The 25,261-nt window shown below is 40.4% G+C and overlaps 1 protein-coding gene across 1 annotated transcript in view; it reads right to left on the minus strand.

The window, feature by feature from the left end:
• The window catches only part of gpc5a (glypican 5a), a gene marked incomplete at both ends in the record, with an annotated part of 108,538 nt that extends 95,112 nt beyond the window's left edge, over positions 1-13,426 (minus strand). The window contains 2 exons of the mRNA XM_079165562.1: positions 10,024-10,185; positions 13,276-13,426. Of these exons, the coding sequence (XP_079021688.1) occupies positions 10,024-10,185; positions 13,276-13,426 (313 nt within the window). The remainder of the gene's footprint in view (positions 1-10,023; positions 10,186-13,275) is intronic.
• Positions 13,427-25,261: the final 11,835 nt, after the last annotated feature.

Raw genomic sequence — 25,261 nt, forward strand, 5'->3', positions numbered from 1 at the left:
TGCATGTTTGGTTACTTTTGGACTCAGTGTTATATATTTTTAATACTTGACAAAAAGCACTAAGAGTGTTCTTTGCTATGGTTTGCTCAACAAGATAAAATAGTCTTCAGCCGTGTTAGCAGCACAGTTGTGCTTTGAGGTAAATGCTAACATCATGCTCCCTATAAAAAAAGCTAACACTATTTGACTTATCGGGGGGGGAAATGCGCTGAACATACTGATGTTTAGCAGGTAAGTTTACCTTAACTTAGCATGTTAGCATGCTAACAATTGCTAATTAGCACTAAACATAAAGTACACTTGAGACTGATGGGAATGTCATTAATTTTGCAGCTAGTTGGTCATAAACAAAAGTATTGGAAAAATTCACTCAAAACACTGCAGAGCAATTTCACTTTAAAACCACAAATGGAAGGAGGAAAAGTCAGGGGGTTAACAGAGTCATTCATGATCCAGGGGACATAAATGTCTGCACACATTTTGTGCATCCAAGTGATGTTGAGATATCTCACAGGATAAGTTAAAATGTTGACCTGTTGGTGTAAGGGGAACATAAAAGCCAACAGGATTCATTCTCTGGGGACCATGAATATCTGTAGGCCTACTAATGTGCATGATGATCCATCCACTAATTGATGAGATATTTCATTCTGGAACAAAGTGCAGGACCAAAAGCAATTCCTAAGTGAGGCAGTCTGGTGTTTCTAGAGAGGACTGTAACACAAGGAATGTTAATTTTCAAGACAAAAGATCCTAAAATGCAGAGTCCTATAAAAAGCAGCATATTTTCCCTCACTGAGGCGAGCTGCCAATTTGTGACCAACGTAGAAACTTTACTGGAAGGGAACACTATGTTACTGTAGTCAGTGATGCAGTGCTGCTCAGTGCTGGTCACAGCACAATATCTGTCCTTGGTAAGAAATTGCTGTTTGTGAACTTGAAACTCTTGGAGAAATGTGGATTGTAAAGGAGCAGTTAGGTAGGTGTGGTGGCTCTGCTTTTAGAACAAGGTTTTTCGGGATATCCGCTGAAGAGCGGCCATCTCACTGGAATTTAAAAGTTAACGCAGAAGAAGTGTGCTCATCCAAAATGCAGACTTCTGAAGCAACTGGTCAATAGTGGAAATTAGTCAAATGAGACAATCCAAATGATGTCATTAGTTAGTAGGCCAGAGTGAACACTACTCACATTACACAAAGCACCATGTAATTCAAAAGAACACTTTGTGTTAGACATTGAAAATGGATACAAAGATTAAATTCACTTCAGTGATGCAGTTAGATGATACTGCCATTGTAAACCAGAAAACCACCTGACAAACTTGAGCTTAACTTCTCAATAGCAGAGTACGGACAGTAACTCCAGCAGCAATAACTGCGCTAATTTCAAAGTCGTACCCACTAATTTCACCTAATCGACAAAATAGATTGCCAAAAAAGGATCTTTTACCAAAAACTTTGATGGATTTCAGCTTTAACTGGCTCTTAATAACAATTATATGTTGTGTTTTTAGTGTTTTGTCCATGTAAAATTACGCCATGTAAATTTGGACACAGGCCTCTAATAATGCAGGACTTTCACTAGGCTCAAGCTAATTTGAAAATAATGAATATAGGGCCTTGCCTTTGGGAACCTCCAAAGGACCCGGGGCCTCAAGGCAGTTGTCGCCTTGCCTCTAAGGGCAACACAGAATCAGGCTTCCAACAAACATACTAACTCACACGTGAGTGTGGGCCAAAGCACGTCGAAATAGATTCACCCTTTCAATTCTTCAAAAGAAACAAAACAGCTTTAACATTTAGTTGTATCCGTAACCAACGTTACTTTATCTCTATCCCACATGAAGAACGCTAAAAGAGGAACTACACGGTGCCAGACCTCCCCTGAGCCGTCTAATCTCATTCAGGCATCAAATCGCCAAATTTGGTGATTTTTAAGTTTTAAGTAAAAATGGGAGGATTAAGAGTTCATATATGGGTTGATTACATCATCCTACTTCTTAAGCTAACTAAACCCATTTCAAAACACAATGAACACTCTTAATATTAAAACTCCAACTTATCTTAGTGTCTCATTGCCACTGGATGTGCCTCAGGAGTCAGCAGGTTCAGAGGTCAAAGTTAAAGCCTGTTTTAACTTGCTGACCGTCTGTTGCATGATTTTTCTTTTCAATAAAATTCTAAATATTCTTTCATAGAATTCAAACTCAGGATGTTGTGGTTGTGGTGTTAGACAACTGAGTGCACACTTTACTGGACATAAACTAACCAGAATGTCTGCACTAAAATAGAAACACTTAAAAAAAAAACTCTAAAACATCATCTGTCTAATCAGCAGCAATCAAAACAACTTTACCCCCCCCCCCCCCCCCCCCCCCCCACACACACACACACACACACACACACACACACACACACACACACTAAGACCTCCTTGTTTGGCACAGACTGTCCTGCTGTAATTTGACGGCTGATTGTGGTCTCCTCTCAGTCAAGCTGTGGGGCCACTGCCATTCAAATATGTTCCTCTTTCAATTCAAAGAGTTAAAGATGAGCAGTGGATCCTTTAATAAAAAGGCTGGTAAACAGAAACACAATTAGCATTTATGAGTGCAAATACCAAGTCCTGGCACAACAGGTTAGTTTTCCCACTTCAACGAAACCAGCACTCAGCCCAGACTGTTTGATCTTACATTCATCTGCAGCCCTTGTGCTCCTGACAAAACAGTAGCTCACAATTAGAAGCAGAGCAAATAGAAAAGCTAAAGTTTGGCCAACTGTGTCTGCTGTATTCCTGTGTCTCATGTTGACAGGAACATTTTTATTTTCCCAGGGTAGAAACATTAACTGGAAGGAAGACCACAAGCCACAGCGTATTAATGGTCACAACCGCTTCATGCCAAACACAGTAAAGTAACGGCAGCATTAAATTGATAACAGCCAGTCTCATCAAGTGGTCATGTAACACTGGGGGAGTCTTTAAGATGAATTATGGGACATTAAAATCACATTTTGGACAACTATCTCTAGTCTATTTTTCTATATTTTCCAAATGTTTACCTTTGTTCTTAAGAAATACTGATCAACTTACAGCCTTTAGGTTTGCACAAAGTGTGCATGCACATACAGCACAAGTGCATTATTTGTTTTAAAAGAATAGTTCAACATTTTCGGGAAAACACTTTTTTGCTTTCTTACCAAGGGTTGGAAGAAAAGATCTAACACACTCTAATGTCTGTGCATGCACGGAGCAAGAGCCAGGAGATGGTTAGCTTAGCTTAGCATAAAGACTGGCAGCAGGGGGCTACAGCTAGACTGGCTCTGTCCAAAGATAAACAAAAACATGTCGACCAACACCTCTAAATCTCACTGATTGACCCATTGTATCTAGTTGTGTGTTTAATCCAGAGAAACATTTAAAGCACTTAACCCCACGTAAAAAAATGTCACCTTTATCATTTCTGTATGGATTACATGAACAAGATAGCTGTTAATTAGTGTGCATTTGATGTCTCAATCGGAGGACTTAAACTCTTAAACAGATAGGAGTGCGATATTGATCTTCCCATCGTCTCATTTCCCAACATTTCAAACTATTATTATAAAGTAGTAGTTCATCATTTTGGTGCTTCTTCTTCATTTGAGGTACTGCTAGCTATATAGTCCCCTTTGGTGCCTCTTATGCTAAGCTAACTGGCGTAACATTTTCATGGAGGTAACACTTATATGTTATGCAATTGCAAATGTGAAATTATTCATGTAGGTTGTTAGTGAATTCAGGTTCAGTTGGACCATGATGACTGACAGTCACCCCAGGTAATAACAAAATACATCCCTTCTTACGCCCAGAGATGGGCAAAAATACATCAAAATGTATTTTGATTCAAAATGTATTTTGATACAAAATACAAAATACCCCCAAATAAATGTATTACAACAAAATACAAAATACAAGACACTGGTGCCAGAAAATGTAACAAAATACATGTATTTTGTATTTAAAATATAGGAAATACTTTTTTCTGGATTTTCTGTTTACTCACAATTTGGTATAGCAGAGCATTCAGGTTTATATAATGTACACAAAGCTCTGGTGAACCCCACAAAAAGGAAGAACAGTCACAGAATGTCAGTGTAACTAAGCAAAGCTATTGAAAGACAACAACTTGATTGATTGTGTATATATATATATATATATATGTTTGTATTAATGGGACTTAACAGCCCATAAACTTTGTTTTGTATCAACAAGAAAATATTTATCACATATGACATACAAGCTCCCAATCTCCCTCTTCCTATAGCTAGCTACTCCACTGATAAGTTAACTTGCTAAACACTGGCTATGCACTAGCCTAGACAGCATGCTAGCGTCATTAGCATGTTAGCATCGATCGCTAGCTTGATATTATAACCATCACCATGTATATACAATAGGCTATGTAGCCAGACCCAGCATAAGTTATACATCAAGCTAGTTGACATCTGTCACACTCAGATACAATATTTTACTTGACAGATAATCCGTTGAACTTGAAGATCTGAAGACTGAACTCGTGAACTGTTTTTTGATTCGTGGAGAAAGTATTTTGAGTATTTTAAATACAAAATTACTCCACTCTAAAGTATTTTGTTACAAATTACATTCGATTTTTAATCGGCCCTATCAAATACAATTTACAAAATACTCAAAAGTAATTGAAATACGTATTTCAAATACAAGTAATAGAAATACTGCCCATCTCTGCTTACGCCACATAAGAAAGGACACTCATTTTATTATTTACAGAAGCTGGAGTGTCCTTCAGTTGTACAGTCAGCACAAGGCAATCCACTTCTTTAATAGTTTCTCAAATCAAAGCTTGTCCCAAAGGGGGACACTCCTTTGATCTGGTGATCTCAGACCATTTTGCTATGCTTCGAGCGCCCCTCCTCAGACAGTCTCTCGGGCATCTCAACAGCTGATTCATAGTGGGCTCTGTTTCTGAGTTTTATTGACTCCTGCCCCACGGGGCACTGGGATTGCTTAGGTTGGTTGCCATGGATGTAACACAAACCTGCACAGGGCGAGAAAAAAAAAGATCTCCCCTGAAGCCCTGCTCAGCAGGCTGCATATTTGTGCATTGTGTGGACGACGCTGGAACCTCACAACCGGTGAATGAAAACATGCAGCCCTCAGAGACTTATTGACAGACCAGGAGCAAGACGGGAGAAAAAAAAGTGATGTGCTGGAAAGCCCAAAGGCCGTCTGCTTGACAGTATGCCATCAACTTCGTCTTCATTCTTTCTACTTTTTTTTTTTTTTTAACCGCAGTTATTCAGCTATCTTTTGGTTGTGAAATGATGAAAAGGCAGCGGTCAGGTTCATTTAAGGACCAGATATTAAAATGTTGAGGCGCACTCCTCTGAAGAAAAGAGAAAAATGTAATGAGCCATTACTGCGGGATGAGCTGTGCTTTGAAGCTCTACTCATAATTAACATCTCAAGCACTTGTTTTCACTTTATTACTCATTATGTTAAAGTATTGGGCACTTTTTCTACATGTGCCCTTGATTTTCTCTTTTTTTTTTTTAGAACCGTGGCCCAATACAAGCAAAACACATCAAGTCCCCCAGGAAAAAAACATTTTAAATAGCATTTTATTGGTTCGTGTTATTTCTCCATGTCTCCTGAGTGTTTCAGACTGTTATCCATCTACATTCCTCTAATTTCTTCCTCCCTCCTCTCCCTTTAGCTGCATCATATAAAGATGCCTAATTGAAGGCTTTGCACAAAACAAATGACCACATTAGCCTCACCCCTTTTAACTCATCCATCTTCCTGTCTGTGGTTGTAATGCAGTATACACTCTGCTTGTTCTCTGTTGTCTCTCAAATTACAGCGCAGGCTGCCAATCATTTCAGAGACTAAAACCAAGGGACTTTTTCTTCAAACCCGCCCAGCTCCTAAGAGAGAACTATTTCTTCCTGTTCTGTTTATGATAAAGCAGAACAGTCATCCTGCTGAGGGCAGCAAGTCTACACCAAATTTATTTTCAATTTTAAAATGATCCGTAAAGTTGTTGGCCCATTTCCACTTCAATTACAATCTGAAAACACCCAAAACAAAACTCACATTCACACAAGATGAATAACAAACAATTCACTCATATTAATTCAGCATCATTGAACACTCCCTGGTTAGGAAAGACGGATTAAATGCTTGACTTGTGTTTCTTTTATGTCTGCACATGAACAGCTCTTTTTCCCCACTCTGTTAAGATCTAGGAACCTGCCAGACATTTCTGTCCCTCCGTGCTTCCCATACATATGGTGCCACAGTGAGTTTTCTCTATGTGACAAAGGCTCTTAAAACCTCTACGGCCAAATAGAACAATGCCACGTGGGTGGCTCTCTCTCTGGCTTTGTGCATGTGTGCGTGTGTGTGTGTGTGTGTGTGTGTGTGTGTGTGTGTGTGTGTGTGTGTGTGTGTGTGTGTGTGTGTGTGTGTGTGTGTGTGTGTGTGTGTGTGTGTGTGTGTGTGTGTGTGTGTGTGTGTGTGTGTGTGTGTGTGTGTGTGTGTGTGTGTAAACAGATAAGACTATGAGACAAGAAGTCTGCATCAACATTTGAACAAGCATCAGCTTTCAGCACAGATTTACTTCAATAACCGGACAAACAATATGGAACAGGCAGAGAAGAACAGTTAGGTTTGAGGTACACATTTGTATGCGTTATTTGATTGAAGTTATGATAAATAAAAAACACATTTTACCAGCCATGTTATGATTAACTATATATGTGATCTAACCAATAACTTACACGGGAAGTTATGTTTGGATACAGTATTCCCCTGATTAACAGTTGTTGGTGGTAACTTGCCAACAAACTAAGTAAACAAAGCGTCAATAAAGTCAAAGAAGAAGACTTCTAGAAAGCAAACACAGGTGTAAACAACGCAAGATTTGAAATATAAAAAAACAGTTTTGCGAATGTTTAATGGCGGAGGTAAACACTCAACATGTTGATTAGACGTCATGTATACACTGAACTTTCTCTTACATTTTACATACAGCGGTTTCTTACGAGCAAACTCTCCTAACTTCAGATAACAGCATCAACATGAGGATTGCACCTGTGCGTAAATGAGCATAATCAACGCCCCAGTTATACCATATAAGGCTACACGTCCTGCCCCATTTGTCCTAATTTGAAGTCCTGCTTCCAGAGATCCATCAAGAAACATTGTTTTTTAACAACGTCAACAGCAAAGTTAAGGGACCTGCTAAAAGTCCAAGAAATGGGGAAAAAGAACGAGTGCTGTTCATCCAGTGTCACCTGAGGGTCATACTGTCACTGAAATTAAGAAGAAATGGCTCCCCATGATAAACATCTCACCACAGCAGGGTGATTGATCACTGCAACGGGAGGGGCGTCAAATAATTTAAATCATTTTGCCGTTTGAGATATTGATATTGCAGTGTTATACAACTGCCAATTTAAATTAATGATATCGTTTGACTGTGGGAATAAATCTAGGATTGTATTAGTCTATAATTCAAACAGGATAATGTCAACATAATTATGAAGGATCATTTAAATAGGTTTTCAAATGGCTTCAAAGTCAAAGTAATGAAATCCATTCGTGAAAAACTTGGGCTTGGACAACAGCAGGTTAATTGCACACGACAGGTCTGGACCACTCGTAAATTGCGCTTGGACCGAAGAAATTCAAAATACGAGAAGATTTGTGAATGCGGCACGTTCTCCTAAATCCCTCGTACAAGCCACATAAGAACGGATCTGTTTGTACGAGTGGTTCTTGCATGAGGCCCAGTTTGTTTTAGTGAGAAACCGAATGACTTATGAAACATGATTTTTGTTCATTTACAAGGAAACTCCGCAGGGCAACTTTAAACGATTAATCAATCAACATAACACAAAATTGAATGGCAACTTCTCAAATGTGAATACTTGCTGTTTTCTGGGGAAGTTAAAGACAGCTTTGGGAAATTGTGAAGAGCGTTTGTCACTATAGTTTAAGTTTTAGAGACCAAACAATTATTCAATAAATCAAGAATCAACAGATTAATCGATAATGAAAATAATAGTTAGATGCGGCTCCAGTTAGGCCTGCAGTTCCGTAAATAACAAAACCACCTTAGGGACACTTACAAAATGTAACATTCAGAGTATGCTGCTGCTGTGACTCCGATATGAGACTCAAATTGCTGAGCGTCTGTTGCCACTTGTATTGCGCAGCCTGGATGTTGGAAGCAGCCGCCAGTGTTTGTTGACTGATGAGAGCCGATGTTGACAAGAAACTCTGTTTGGTTTGGCAGCAGAGCACACTGGCTGCCATTCCACAGATGAAACCATGTGAGTGCTGTTCATTTTGGGAGTATTTTGAGACGGCTACCAGCCCCTGCAGCCTTTTATCACTTGAAATGAAAAGACCAAAACCAACAATGAACTCATCCTAGTAACAAGTATTGTCCGGGTAGCCAAAGCCTGATGCAGCTTACTCTTCTGTGCAATGTAAATACTCACTAGAGCACTAAATGTGTATTGATCTGCAGCTGGAAATATACCCCTGTTTAAAAGGGAATTTGCTAAAAAACTTCATGTTTTGGGAAATTCAATTTAAGAAACTATATATTTGTGAGACATTTTTTAAAGGTTTACATCTTCAGTTGGGGCTGAGAACCCCAGAAAGGGTAGAGAAGTCAAAACATATTGAGAGATGAACTAACATTTGGTTTTGTTCTTTGGTTTTGACAATATTAAATATATAACATTATGCCAGCCTCCTACCAGTTGGGCACATCCATCTAGTAAGAGGCCCCGAGGTATAGATCCAGAACACGCTGGAGGGATTATAGATCTCTTCTGGCCCAGGATTTCACAGGAAGAGCTGCAAAATTGACGTCAGAAATATCATCCCATGCCTGCTGCCCCTCATGACCCAGCCTGGCATAAGGATGCATGGATGGATGGATAACCCTGCCCTCTATCAACTTTCACAAAGCTGTCTGCAACTATATTTTAAGTTAACAGCAGGTGGCATGCTTCATGAACGTCATCATAAATGTTGAGTATTTTAGTTCACCTTCGGAGTAGACACATTAAACATCAGAGGACACAAACAGGGCATTGCCCCTGTAAACCTCGGCTAAAACACTGTGATCATGCGGAGGCTCTCCTATAAATCATTTGATTTTCGGAGTAGGATAACAGCCCGTCTTTATACTGAGACACATCGTTAAAGTGAATTGGCTTAATGATATGTCTGAGATTGTACATTCAAGTCATAAGCTCTGTATTTGTTGCCCACTCGTTTCAGCCGTCACATACAGCCATCAGCTAGAAGCAGGGGGGGGCATCCCACGCTGGGCAGGGAGAGCACACAGACCGAGGCAAGTTGTTGCCTGTACGTTAACTGTCAGTTGCTGCTGAATGAAAAGATGGAGAGGAATGGAGAACAATAAGAGTCAGAGGTAGAAAACAAATGCGGGGATGGATGGCAGCCTGCTTAGGACGGCGTCCCAGCACTCTAAATATGAGGATTTGATTTTTTTTCTTATCAGGACACAGAAGAGCAGGACGCACAGGAAGAGAAGCTATTAGTAAAAAAAAACCAGTACATATCCCTGACAGACATTCAGCCCTCACAGACGGCCTCCTGAGTCTCCTACAGGAGCAGCTAACCTATCTAATCTCAGGATCACAGTGTAGCGGTAGATCTGGAAGGAGGACAGACCCTCCTCTGTTTGAGCTGAAGTGGAGCCTCACTGCGCACACACACACACACACACACACACACACACACACATTCACTGACTCATCCAGTGTTTTTACAACACCCACACAAACCCGAACTCCTAAATGTGTACTCCAACTCAAAGAGACACACAAACATCTACACGCATACAATTATCTACGTAAACATTTGCGCTCTCATCTCAGCACACGTTTATGAAGTTTAACAGCGATGACGATACACACACACACACACACACACACACACACAGCAGTTAACTCTTACCGTGGAAAGCAGCCACATTGCGCGAGATGAGGAACTTGAGGCCGGAGCTGGACGTCTGGAGGAGGTTCTGGATGTCCCTGCGGGCCGCCACCTGATACTTCTCCTCCATCTTTTTGGTGCAGCAGGTCAGGTTCTTGGACATGCACACCTGAAGGTCTGAACCTGAGGGCCATTGAGATCGAATGTTATGATCTTAACTCATTATGGACAAGTGGGTTAGGATTTAAACTGTTCCTAAAGGTGCACAGTATTTCCAAATCCACCTAGCCGGAAATGACATACGTCTTTGCTCTTTTTGTTCCACACGAGAAATATTAACGAATGTTATTGTTAGAAAATACTAAATAAAATATAGTAGTAACCTTAATATAGTCAAATAGAACTGACAATTAATGTTTGATTCAACTTGTTTGCAAAGATATGTAACATAGCTACCATCTTTTTGTTTACAATACGAAACAGAAACTTGGAAAATAGAATAGAATCTTATTATTGTGCAGCAAAAAGAATATTTTGTAACAAGATAACATTTTATCATTGAGATTTTTCAGAACAGGTACATGGTGTTAATAGACCGTCTGAGGTTTTTTTTCGAACATCGCTGGGTATTTATTTGTCAGAGAAAAGAATGCTTACCTCTGTGACTTGAATGAAATGCTTGAGAGGCATAAACTGAGCAGGGGGATTTGCATGCTCTCTTTAAGGGGCTCCACTTTCCTTTACACGTTCCACAGACATGCAAGTCAGGTGGATTTGACACCTTGAACTGCCCGAAGGCGAGCCTGAATAAGTGAGTGTGTCTAACTGTCTTCTGTATCATCTGTATGATGAACGGGAAATTATTCAAATTGACAAGCAGCTTTTTTTTAGCAGCATTCATCCGCAAGAGAACAACACTAGGAGTTTAAAGTCATGCAATCCAGCCAATGGAGAGATTTCAATCAGAACCACAGAAGCCAAACTGTGGTGCAAGAGGAAAGGGGATCATCATCACCATCATCATCATCATCATCTTAGAGACACATAAACGAAGAACAAGGTGCATAAAAAGCAAATCTGAATGAACAACCTTAATTAAACTTAAATATTGGTGATCAACAAATTGATCATGTCATCAGCAGTTGATTCTGGTCATATACAATCATATTAAAACCATCACTGTAGTACACATGCCTTACACAAAAAGCAAGGGCACATTTCTAACAAGTTAAAATACACTTTAGTCGAGCAACCACAACACGTAGACCCGGAGAGGAGATATGAGTCAAAGCACTATCACGTAAGCGTTAAGTGACGCCTCAGGTTTTCCACTAGGAACAAATGTAAGCAATCTGCACACAAAATCAAAACATCTCAAAAGAGACCCAAAAACTCCTGCAAAAGCCCCTCTGACATGCCTAGGCAGAGTGTGCAGAGCTTGTTGCCAGAGACGCTATCAGCTCCCTGCGAGGTTCAAGGAAGAGTGAGGAGGGAGCAGTGCAGGCGATGGCACACGTGGAGGAATTTAAACTCTCCCAGATAAGACGACTTGAAAGAGCCCCAGGTCTTGCTTTTTTTTCTCCTTTTCTTTTTCTTCACCTAAATGCTCTCAGAACTATTTCCACAAAGAGCCGGTTTTGTTTGCTGCGGTGATAGACTTCTGACTCGCTGTGTCCTGACCTAAGCTGAAGGCTGTTTGACTCTTCTTATTGGCAAACTATCTATCTCAGATTCCTGGAATATCTGGAGGTTATTTTTCACAAGTCCACGGGTCAATTATAGATAACTTCTAAAAAATGTCTACGATTGACTCTACCTCTCGCTATCTCCCATTACAGTATCTGCTGTATTTCAGCGTATTTAATCTGAATCCATCAAGAAAACGATTAACATCTTCCCAATGTGTAGATGCGTTTAGACTTGGAGGATGTGCGAAAGGTTGCCAGAGAGGTCAGTGAAGGTGCAGCTATAAACAGTAGCATGTGTTTTTACAGGGTTAGTAGCTACAGAATCAGGAGCTTATCGTCGCTATTACAGGAGGCACCCACAATTCCTCTCAGAGAAAGAACTTTTCAGCACAGAGATTTAGTCGTGTTTGGGGCAGGAGCGGTGATGGCATTATACGGGTTAGTTGGAGGTTTTAGGAGTTATTGGAGGGTTTTTCTGTAAATGTAATCGGTTTCCTCGCAGCGGCAGAGGAAAGAGGTGGCAAAGTTTTTAGGGAGAAGTTTGTGGCAGGGTAGTCAACACCATTAAGATTTACTTTTCCAAGAGAGAGCAGCAGCAGCAGCAAGCCGTCCAGTAAATGATGGCCCACATGAAATATCCACACCCATAATCCCCCCCCCCCCCCCCCCCCCCCCCCCCCCCCAAAATCTTGTCATGTGGAATTACATTATGGGTGGTGTTCAGAAAGTTAAGTGAAGCCTAGTTTACCTAACTTTACACAAAATAATTGCTGTTTATCCCTGCAAGCCACTTATCTGCTTTAGACAGCCAAAAGGAGCAGACTTTGGTTTATTTTTCGTCACGACCAACAAGTAACCTCAGCAGCTTTACTTACTGGTTACATAGAATTAAAAACATATTCCTGTTGCAAGAGGATTTTAAATATTTCAACATTCATCATCAACCTGAAACACTGTTGAACATAAACTAAAGTAATAATGTGACCACGGATTAGAGATCACTCTGAAAGAGCTTCTGTGAGTTTTATTCTTGCAGTCATTTAAGACACATCTAGTATTTCCTCAAAACAGGCTATCTTCATTGAAAAGTCCCACAGTAGAATGCACTTTAAACAGCTTAAGGCTCTCTTGTTCCATATTATCATTATGACGGCACACACGCTCTAAAATGTGTTTTTAAAAGGTGTGTTTTGTGACTACAAAGAGTACTTCAAGAAGCCAGAAAATGACAGGTTCGTGCAGTCAGTGAGCTCAACAGAAAGGTAATAAGGTGTTGAGTGACTTCTCAAGCATATTTCTTTCAATCAGGGGTTGACATGCTTTGGCTGCTAAGAAGATGTAAATGAGGAAAATGGGCAAATGATCAAGAAGAAATGTGACTTGATTTGTATTACTGGCTGGTTTAAGACTTTAACTGCAGGAAGAAGAAAAAAACAATAAACCAGACACACACACACACACACACACACACACACACACACACACACACACACACACACACACACACACACACACACACACACACACACACACACACACACACACACACACACACACACACAGGGCTAGCTCAAACATTACCTACCTGGTCTGGGGCTTAAAGGCAATAATTGATTTGGTCCAATTTGTCTGAGTTGGAAAACTTTCCGCACTTCGTCACATCTGTTCGGGCTTCCAACGCATAACCCAGAGCAACACGCCAGGAAGAACACGCAGTTCGCCCACAGATCACACATTTTAATAAAACGCAGAGTTAATGCTCCACACAAAAAAGACGCTTGTTTAGAGGTTACGGTTTCTTCTGAACATTTAGTCCGCTCAGGTGAGTCCCTTTCGACATCCCAGGTTTCAGGATTCAGCGTCGATTGTGTGCCGTGAACGTCCGTGTCGAGGAAACGCTCCAGACCATCATTTAAATCCGGACACGCGGGGAGAAAGTTGCAGCGGTGTGACGGGTCTGTTTGAAAGCGGCATGTTGTCCAACTTGTCTGGACCGACAGCAGAGGCGGTACTGTACCCCTAACCCGCACCCGCACCTGCACTCCGCGGCTCTATGCAGCGCCCTCACGGCGCCATCTAGTGGACAATTAAAGATCTACTAACTGTGTGGGCTACAGTGAGGTATTCAATCTAAACAACAAAACTCACTTCAGAACTGAAATGTATTTTTCTGAATTTCTTTCCCTATTAAATTAGCTCAATCGTGGATTTGTGAGGGATTTATTTATGTGTTGATTCATGGTAACAAGGTTAGATTGTCTCTGTCCTTTATCCAGAAAATCAGCCAAAGTAAATTAAGTGACACATGATTGCCAATCTTAAATAGTTCTCAATTTGAAAAACATTTCCTTTTTCCAATTACATTCTATATCGCCTTAGTTAAATGAAACTCTGAAATATGAGGTTTTAATGATGACCATGTGTCAATACATTTTTAATTAGAAAGGAAAAACGTAAGTTTTATGTAATGTGCCATTTAGGTTTTCCTCCTTAGAAAATACCAACCAATTTAAAGATGTAAGTATATTCAGAAGGATTTGGTTAGCCTTTATAATGTACAATGTGCAATAAAGTCGTGGAAAGTCTTGTACACTAAATATCTTTGACATTTCCTGTAGCATACACACTACAGGAGATAGTGGGAGGAATCTCTGAGGATGAGATTTTGATTCCCCAGATGCTGAAGAAAAAGGGCTATGTCAGCAAGATAGTTGGCAAATGGTGAGCTCTATGTCTTTCTGTAATCTTTGTTTCAGAGGTTGTGTTGATGACGACAGGTGATGGAGCCTGTGAATTAAATTTGAATAGAAAATTATATTTGAATATTTTAGTCAACTGATTACAAATCATGTATTCGTAACATTACTGATGGTCATTTTTTCACAGTATACACTGATTTTATAGCAGATTGTAGAATGTACTTTTCCTCTCATATATCAGCAACAACTATTTTATTCACACGTTTGCAGGGAATACAACATTATCAGCAACAACTATTTTATTCACGTTTCAGGGAATACAACATTATCAGCAACAAGTATTTTATTCACATGTTTCAGGGAATACAACATTATCAGCAACAAGTATTTTATTCACATGTTTCAGGGAATACAACATTATCAGCAACAACTCATTTATTCACATGTTTCAGGGAATACACACAACAACAAACTTTGTACATTCAATGCTGCACAGTATAGAGGAAACAACAAAATATAAAATACATTCAACACAGGTCAAACATTCATTATGTCACAGGTGTAGAGAAATACATAAATCAGAAAGAAAACACATCAAAAACCCTGCCATGTATCAACCCTCCTCTTTTTTTATTTTGATGTCTTACGTGGTGTGCTATACACGGGCGACGCATCTAGAGAACGGCTCATCTTGGATAGACTGGCAGGTCTACCAAGGGGCGTAAAACGCATCTCACCAGAGCGTGTAACCCCATCATAATAATCATCATCATCATCATCATCATCATCATCATCATCATCAGTCATTTTATATTCTGCAATAGACCTACGCACCTTTGTGTTGGGGATCGCAGATAGCGGTACATTTAAAACAGCTAACGTTTAAAAATAAAAACTCCACCCTGTAGGTCTAGAACTGTTTAAAACATTATGTGCTGCAGTGACACTTTTCACCAAATCATACAGGTGCGAACCTCTGACCGTGTGATTACCTGTGAAAATGTCACCCTGTTAAGTCCATGATATATTTTTTTTAGCGTAAGATAAGGCAACCAAAATGTAATGAGCATTTTTCTTGCTCTTTTTAGGCATGTGTTTTATAACATCCCCTACAAGCAGATCCTTTTGCGCCCCACCGTTGTTGGTATTATCACCCTGAGATACGCTGAGACCCCATTACTTTCATCGGGGGGTAATGATAAGGTCAACACGTTCTTTTCACGTTCACCCTGTCTCACCATAGCCAAGTATCTCTGTAAAATACTTGCATATGTTTTAGCCTTCTCATACATGTCTGTATCAGGCAGTTTCAATACATTAGTCATGGCTCTATCCAGTTCATTTTGCACCACTTGTGTAGAACAAGTGCTTTGGTCCTGCTGTTGATGCTGCGGCTGTGTTTGTTGCTTTCATGCATCCAACTGATGCTGGGGGACCAAAAAACGTTTTTGGGTGTGCTCCATAGTTACTTCCCTCTGTTGATAAGGCTAATTATAAATGGAATAGCGGCCCCTAATAGTGGCAGTAAAAATCCTCCTGTCTGGTTGAGGGTTTTCTTCTTCTTTGTAAGTTTTACTTTTTTTTATCAGCAACCAGCCCGATAAGAGCCTTCCTCTTCCTCTTCAGCTTTATGTAAGCCCATACTTTCATCACCGCCAAATAATGCACTAATCAGGTCTGTGTACCCCGGATCTACATAAGATAAAGGCGGTTCTGTAAAATTATCCCCCCACCCAACAGCAGCAAAATCAACCGCCACCACAGCCGCCACCGCACCCGCCGCAGCCGCAGCAGCCGCCGCAGCCGCCACAGCCGCCGCAGCTGCCGTAGCAGCAGCAATAGCAGCAGGATCAGCAGCTGCATCAGCAGCAGCATCAGCAGCAGCATCAGCAGCAGCAATCATACACTCCTTCAGTGCACCTGTAGCCTACAACCAATCACTTTAAGATACAAAAAAATAAAGTGTACAAAAGGCTTGTGATTTACCCGAGCTTCTTTCAGACGTGTTCAAGGATTGTATCAATATCTTTGATAACACTAACCACGACTTCTGAATTTAGCTTATACTCCTGAGCTATAACAGCGAGTCTCACTGATAAAGGTGTCTCTGTTGGCCGCTGCCTGGGTCGCACCCTGCAGAGCAACCCTTGTATCCGTCTCAGATACTATGCATAGTATGTCCCTATCGGCTGCTGCCTGTGTCTCACTTAACAGCTGCTCGTACTGTCTGCATTTTACACAGCTCTGATCCACAGGATCCTCTGCCCTCTGATTTACAACTTGTTCTGGTTGTACAGAGATCCCCAGTTGATTTGCTAGCGCATGTGTCGTTGACTCAGCAACACTAAAGCCAAACACACTCAGAGCACACAATTTAACCAGCATTGATTGAAAAAAACAGAGACCTGCGGGGGTAACAATGTATCACACAGTGATCAAACACATACTGTACTGAGTTGACCGTGGCTAAGTGGAGAGCAGGGCCGTCCTGCAATCAGAGGATCGGTGGTTCCCCGGCTCCAGCTACACTAGTCGCATGTCAATGTGTCCTTGAGCAAGACACTTAACCCCAAAATTGCTCCCGTAGCTGTGCCTACGGTGTATAGATAGTTACTGAATTGTAAGTCGCTTTGGATAAAAGCGTCTGCTAAATGACTGTAATGTAATGTAATGTAATGTACAATATCACACGGCAGTTCCGCGGGAGGCAAAACAGTTTTGTACTCATTAATTCAGTCTCAGGCACGAACACCGAGGCACCATGGTACACAAAAGCTGAGGAGGGTACATCGATGGTCTGAGCAATAATATCCTCTGCTTTGAGGAGCGCTTCCACGGCTATAAATTGTTCATCATCATCATCACATAGGAGCGATCCGGGTAGATGCTCGTTTGATTGAGCCCACACAGGCAGCTCCCAAAAATAAAACAAAACAATAGTTAAATATATATATATATATATATAAATAAAACACGCGTGCAAATTAATAACTAATCTAAAGTACATACCTTATACTTTCTCCCTATTGATGGATCTCCTCATGCTCATCTGTAACTTCTTCAAGCACGGGGGACAGATCGATGCACAAGGCCCCGCAGAGGGACATGTGTTTGGCTGCGGTCTCTCAGTCAGCACCCTAACAAAACAAAACAGTAGTAATATATATATATATATATATATATATGTTTTTTTAATATATATATATATATATATATATATATATATATATATATATATATATGTATTTACATATATAAAACACACGTGCAAATTCAACTAATATTTAATGAACACATACCTTTTCCTTTTTTTCTCTCCCCTAAAGTCTCAAACCCTGAACCCTCAAGGACTTACTGGCCCAATGTGAAAGAGTGTTTGGGCTCTTGCAGACATTTCGAGCCCTTTATAAACCCTTACTGTAAGTCAGCTGACTCTATCTAAGGAAATTACCCACAAATCATTGCAATGTGACGTTAAACAGCGGTAACCAGTGGAGATGTAAAAAAGAGGTAAACAAATAGGACGGCTCACTGTGTTCAAACTTTGAGGGTTTAGGGGGGACATTGGGATTTGTAGATAGAGCACACGTGACTAAAAGCAATTGGAAGACACTTATAATAATAATAATAAAATACTATTCATCACAATCACAATCACAGCCAGAGCTGGCATTTTAGAAACTGGTGAACATAAATGCCAACGCTAGAAATAGCACACTCTCAATACTCCTTACTGTGAAAATTATCCAGCTGCAAAGATTGATTCCTGGTTTTCAGTTGTGGTGTATTTTCCGCCTACACATTAAACAGCATAAGTGTTTGAACTCATGTCCTTTGCATGGAGCGGATATAGGGAGTGTAGGAGCCAGGTCCTTAATTTATGCACCCTGATAACATGTCCAGATGTTCCTTATTATCGGAGCAGGGTGCGAGGAAGACCAGGATGTGACCTGCGATTCCTCCAGCATCTTCATATATGGTGAGCTCTCCCGATTGAACGCTGGTCATTCTTTGGGGCTGTTATATGTCGATTGCTTGGTCATACCGTAAAATAAGAATCTCGTTATGGACATGTGCTGTTGATTTGATGTTTGAAGTGAAACTCCGTGCTAAATTTTATTTTATTTGCGTAAGGAAATACGCAAATAGGGGGGATGAATAATAGAGAAGATAAAAAGTGAAGAAAAGAAGTATGAGAAATACAAGGAATGAATTAGAATAGCTTCATTGTAACGATAAGTTGTGCTAAATAGTATCGTGCTAGATTAATGAGAGTGGGCCCACACCGTCTTAATGGTACGACGCATATTAGCCACTGTGTAACGATGGCTTTGACATAGTCAGGAATTAAGTTAGAAAGACAAAATTGGGGAAACCTGGATCCAGGTAATTTGAATAAATAAATGTAAAAAGGGATAAGAGACAGAGTAATGAGAGAGGGATAAGCTTAAAGGAAATGATCATATAATTGAGCCGCAAATCAGATAGGTAGTGCCCTCAGTGAAGGAGCTGTAGTACGGGCCGACAAAACCTGGAACAACACCTTATGGTCAGTTTGATAACTGGAGAATGTAGAATAAAAATTCGATTGACTGTTACCACTCTGGCATTGGTTGACGAATGGTGTCTGATGCAGCCTCTCATCGGATATTTACATCTCAGAGGTAGCAGAAATTTTATAAGAAAATAAAGGAAAAAAGCGGCAAAAAGCATGCTGTGCGTCTGTGTTGTGCAAATGTGGTGTTTCTTGATAAAGAGCGTGGATGTGTGTGTGCTCTGAATATCGGGTGTTTACTTTGGAGCAGAGCTAGGTGAAATTGTGTGTGCGTTTGCTACCGGGTGAAATTGTGTGTGTGTGTGAGAGTTGGCTGCTAATGTGTTCCAGCTGTGTGCTATGAAAACTGCAGAAGACATGTTTAAAGTTAAAAGAAAAAACACATTATGATTGAATAATCATATAACAGTTGTGATTTGAGAACGGGACATTTAATAACTTGTAAGGACAGATATGTTGCCCGATGTATTGAATTAAGCAAGTTAACAAATAAATAAAATGAAATGAGCTTCTTTTTGAAGACGTAATGAACTAAGTGAGTTAATAAAATGAAATGAGCTTCTTTTTGAAGACGTAATGAATTAAACGAGGTATTGGATAAAAATGAGCTTCTTTTGAGAAGACGTAAGGAATTAAATGAGGTAATAAATAAAACATGAGCTCTTCTTAAAAGGGACGTAATATAACAAATGAGTTATTGAGTACACAATGAACTTCGTTTCAGAAGGGAACCCCCCCGAACCCCCCGAACCCCTGTGAGGGATTTAAGTTTTAAAGCGCTCCTAGCATTGATATTATATGTTCCAGTGTGTTTACATGTAAGAGTTTAGACCAAGAAGTAATCTCATCATCAGAGGTAATTTCATACTGTAAGAGGAAGGTGTGAGGACTGTACTGGAAGCGGGGGTTTGGCGAATCAAAGGAACTGGCCCCAAGAATGTAAGGAGGTGTCTGCCAGCGGGGGTTGGAACGAAGCTGGCTGACCTAGGTGAGAAGAACAGAACAATGGGTCATCTGCCCAGGAGGGACTTATTGGATGAGCCAATCGTGGGAGCTGATCGATGGGCTCAGGAATGTAACTTTGGGGGGACAAAGGGCTGTGAATCCCAGGAGAGAGTCAGACTTCCTTGGGGCCATCCAGTGAACACACCAGTTTGCTGGGTGGCCTGAACGGGGTCTCACATTTATGGAATATTATGTTTGTTTTATCATTCATGGTGTACTTCGGTTTGCAGCTGTTTTGGCTTCTGTTGGTTATTAAATATCTTGTGATTTTGATCTGGACCTGCCGATTCCTGTCCTCCATCAGAATGGGAGCAAAGGGGGGGGGGGGCTTCTTCTCCTCTGGGCTGCTTTTCAACATGCGGCCTTCCACAGTTCTGAGAGGTTCTGAACCTAACAATTTGGCGACCCAGATGGGACCTCTCGACTGGACTCGTGGAAAGCTGGACGGGTCGTGAATCACGGACATTTTCGGAGTGGCCACGAAGAGGGTGTTCGTGGTTGGCGGCCCCAAAGGCTGGACACGTGGAGGAGAGGCTGCAGGAAGCAGGTAAATGACTATAAGTTGCAGAGGAGCAGTTGCGGACCGAATGCAAATTGTTTGTGATGTTTAATTAGGTAGTCCAAACAAAGGTTGGATGAGTTGGTAGCTCTGAATTGTGAAATTTGAGCGAGTGTTAATTTGGTAGTCTAAATGAAGTTTGGATGAGTGTAATGTTAATTTGGTAGTTTGAACATGGTTTAGACGAGTGTAATATTGTTAGAGCATTTAGTGAGCTAAGGCGGACTGAGACGCAAACTGACGTATCTTGGGAGAAGGTCACGGCTCTTCTGGTTATTGCATTAGCGTCTTGGGTCTAGTAAACTAAAGGCTCAAATATACGGGAGGGAATAAATGTAATACAAGCTTAAAGAAGCCGAAAGAACGGGTCACGTTTTTGTTAGCTCCACTGGTTGGAAGCTAGCTGTCGCGAAGCGCTGGTATGACTGAGTTCAGGGGATTATAATCTGGGGTGGATAAATGAGAAATAAAGGGATAATAGTACATTGTATTGACTGTTGTATTTTGTGATAAATGATTGTTGCAGTGCTGAAAATAGCGTTGTGAAAGATCGTTGTGTTGAAGTAAGGCGTGAATGCTGGTGAGCGGGAGCTAAAGGCCTGCTCCGGTGCTTACTATAGATAGTTGGATAAACGAGGAGATTATAAAATAACCGGTGCATGTGGAGAAGTCAAAGCACGGTCTAGCAGAAATATAGTGTGTGAATTCGGCACGTTATTGAGTTCAAACTATGGTGCTTTGTGTAACGTTTTCGCCAGTTAGCTTAGCTTGTTTCGTTAGAAGACGAAGCGAGGTAGCTGCTAGCATTAGCTACAAGCTGTTTCCGGTAACATCCGGTTGAAAAACCATAGAAGAAGAAGAGAACTCTGCACAACTAGCGGTTTGGATGAGTAATTGCATGATGATTACAGAAAACTCCATTACCCAGAAAACCTAGAGATGAAATCTGTTTAGAACTGCAAAATAGTTAACTACAATACGCCACCCAGTAGATTGGTAGATCGATTACAAAAGTAAGTTTTTGATGACAAACTTGTAATATTCATTGTTTTTGACTCTATAATCTTTTAACTTGCATAGTGACTTCAATTGTTGCTTAGTATCAATATAGCATTTTAGACTACCGTAGATAATTTTACATGTACTTGTACGATTGGTAATTAGTTTCAATTCAATAATTTAACTTCAGATGGTACGTTTAGCTTTAATCCAATATTTTGACTTTCAGTTTTAATTCAATTTTATTCTACAATTGTTAACTTTGATTCATATTTTAACTTGCATAGTTGATTTAGACTTTGATTCCAGCAGTTGTAATTTTTTATTTTATATTTTAATTCAGAATTTTTAATTTTACAATTTTTAATTGTAATGAAAAATACTTAATTTTTCACTCAGTCAGGGCTACAGTCGGAATAGAGATTCGAGGGTAGACGGAGTAGAGAGTTTATTGAACGCTCCTAGCCTGCATAATGTTTACATCAACTTCGGCGAGAGGCTCATTTTATAGCCAAGTTTGCCAAGATGACTTAGGAGTACCAAGGGGGGTGCTTAATTAATTTAAAGCCAGAAATCAGATTTCTTTGAGATACTGAAATTTGGAAAATTGACTGATAAAAAATGTGATAGTTTAAATTGGTTTGTTTGTTTTGGGGTTTTGTTTTGTTTTGTTTTGGGTTTTGTTTTATTTTGTTTGTTTGTTTTTTGAGTCAAATTGGGATTTAAAAGTGCACAGAATTGGGACATAGAATATTTTTGGTAATATTCATAATGTTTTGATAATCAGATAATTGGAAGGATGGATCAAATTGGGGTTCCTTGAAAAGGCAGTTTTTGCCTAAGGAAAATTGTGATCAACTTTGAGTGTGCTTGGAGCAGAGAAAAAGGTGAAGCAGATAGAAATATATTGATGTTCAAGAGGGAAAGAAAGAAATGTAAACCGTTTAAAGCAGAGGTGGAGAGAGACGAATGCAGTGGTGAGACACACACACACACACACACACACACACACACACACACACACACACACACAGAGAGAAATCTAAGAATTGGATTGTCATTTTTAAATTTGATCTCAACATTGTAGCCAACTACAGATTAGTGATGTATTCTAACTTTTACTGCTGAACTTTGGGTAGTTTTTTGTTTTGTTTGTTTTTTAGTCGAGGTACATGGTCGAGTGAATCCTGATCTGGGATTCCACTTCGCTGCCGTATGCTCCCCACCCACAAACAACATGAACGACACCACTCAACATGCCGAGGATGAAGAAGATGAACGAGACTCATTCAAGATCTACAGTGTCAGCCCTGACCGACGACTTTCCGCCATCCATGAGCCTGGAAAACATCACATAGGAGAATTGTGTGACATGGACAGAGAAGTTTCATCAGCACAGATGCAAGGATGCTCAGCTGATAAGGTATCAGGCCATGAGAGGAAGCTGAAAGGGGGGATAGAGACTTTGAGACTTTGACACACACCAACTGAAGACTTTGGGTGCCATAAAAGTGGCAGCTTGAACATCAAAGAAGAGGCTGCTCATCCTCCATGAACAAGGAGTGGGTGAAAGGATCGACAATCAGCAATCAGACTGGGGGGGTGCAGCAGGCAAGCGGAGTGGACCCCTAGTGATGGTGATGCACGCAATACAACACAGAGGGTGAGTTAACTTTAGATTCTTAGATGACAAACTCGTACATTTAATACACACATTAGAAACTAGACAAACACTCACACTCATATCAGATGTATTCAAATGAAATTGAAGGATTTGGAAAGTTAAAACAAGTCACGTTAACTATTAAGGTAAAGATGTTTAGAATGTCACATGCAGGCTGATTCACTTCACTGCACAGCACATATGTTACGTGAACTAGATGAAGGTTAGAGGAAGTATGACTTAGAGAAGTGGAAAGGTTATGTTATAATTGTTGTAATGAGTTTATTGGATGAAAAGTACTGCTGCTCTCTGTTTCTCTGTCTCCCACACAATCTGAGTTGTAAGAGGGGGAGATTCCACAAGTGTTCTTTACGAGGCCGAGGAATGCTGTGAACACTGACTTCAGAAGCACAGACGATTCTGGTAAACAACAGTAATAAAGATGGAGAGATGCATAACAGTTTTGTTTCTCTTGAACAGGAATTTCTGCAGCTGATGCCTACAGAATTGTGCCTTAAGTGTGCCTGCAGAAATACTCCTTACTGTGATATTCAATTATTATAAAATTGTGAATGAATAAGCCTAGACAATTGCCACATGATCGCTTCCATTGGTACGCTAAATTAGTTTACAGCAGAGATAGCGTGGCAAAGGGGGGTATGTAATGTCATTTTGGAATTTTGTCTGTAATTTTTTAATTTTGTTGTTAACGATAGATCCACATTTTGTATTTGGTAACGTCATGAAAAATTGCAACCTTTGTAAAAGATATGACTAAAATCCAAGTCTTCTAATTCAGTCATAGGACTTTAGGAGATAGGACATGGAAGGAGATTGAATCTTATACTTTTATTTTGGTAACTGTACAGTGCAGGTTATAATTTTGATGTATGACTAAATTGACACAAGTGAAAAGCAAATTCACCACCGTTGGATGACGATGAAACACCTGGAACTATGTGGCCTTAGAGGCACAATGTGTTGTCTACTGTTTTTTACCATGTAAATTGTAACACCTATTCTGCTTACACATCATGACACCTGTGTAAAGAATGATCCTTTTCCCTACACAGCTTGTACTTATTTTAGAAATGCTACACGAGAACTGTTAGAAATGCTTTTGAATGTATTAGCCTCAAGAATTGTTAATGCAGATGTTCAAGTGGATTCCTGCAGAGATTGATCGACAATTAGTGAAACAGATATCCAGGGCAACCAGTTATGAGTAGATGATGCATTGATGGATACAACTGTTTAATATTCTCACTGTGAACAGTGAGAAAGGGGGGAATTGTGAGGGATTTAAGTTTTAAAGCGCTCCTAGCATTGATATTATATGTTACAGTGTGTTTACATGTAAGAGTTTAGACCAAGAAGTAATCTCATCATCAGAGGTAATTTCATACTGTAAGAGGAAGGTGTGAGGACTGTACTGGAAGCGGGGGTTTGGCGAATCAAAGGAACTGGCCCCAAGAATGTAAGGAGGTGTCTGCCAGCGGGGGTTGGAACGAAGCTGGCTGACCTAGGTGAGAAGAACAGAACAATGGGTCATCTGCCCAGGAGGGACTTATTGGATGAGCCAATCGTGGGAGCTGATCGATGGGCTCAGGAATGTAACTTTGGGGGGACAAAGGGCTGTGAATCCCAGGAGAGAGTCAGACTTCCTTGGGGCCATCCAGTGAACACACCAGTTTGCTGGGTGGCCTGAACGGGGTCTCACATTTATGGAATATTATGTTTGTTTTATCATTCATGGTGTACTTCGGTTTGCAGCTGTTTTGGCTTCTGTTGGTTATTAAATATCTTGTGATTTTGATCTGGACCTGCCGATTCCTGTCCTCCATCAGAATGGGAGCAAAGGGGGGGGGGGGGCTTCTTCTCCTCTGGGCTGCTTTTCAACATGCGGCCTTCCACAGTTCTGAGAGGTTCTGAACCTAACACCCCCCTCACACGCCTAAAAAGTCCCTCCAGACAGAGGTCGGAAGGTGTGTGTGTGAATGTGCTCAAGTGACAATAAAACTTTCTTGGGAGATACAGAAAATTCCTTTGCCGTTTGAACTGTTTGTTTCATAGGGAAGGGGTTTCATTTAG

Source organism: Pholis gunnellus (assembly GCF_910591455.1).
Source record: "Pholis gunnellus genome assembly, chromosome: 1".
Lineage (NCBI taxonomy): Eukaryota > Metazoa > Chordata > Actinopteri > Perciformes > Pholidae > Pholis > Pholis gunnellus.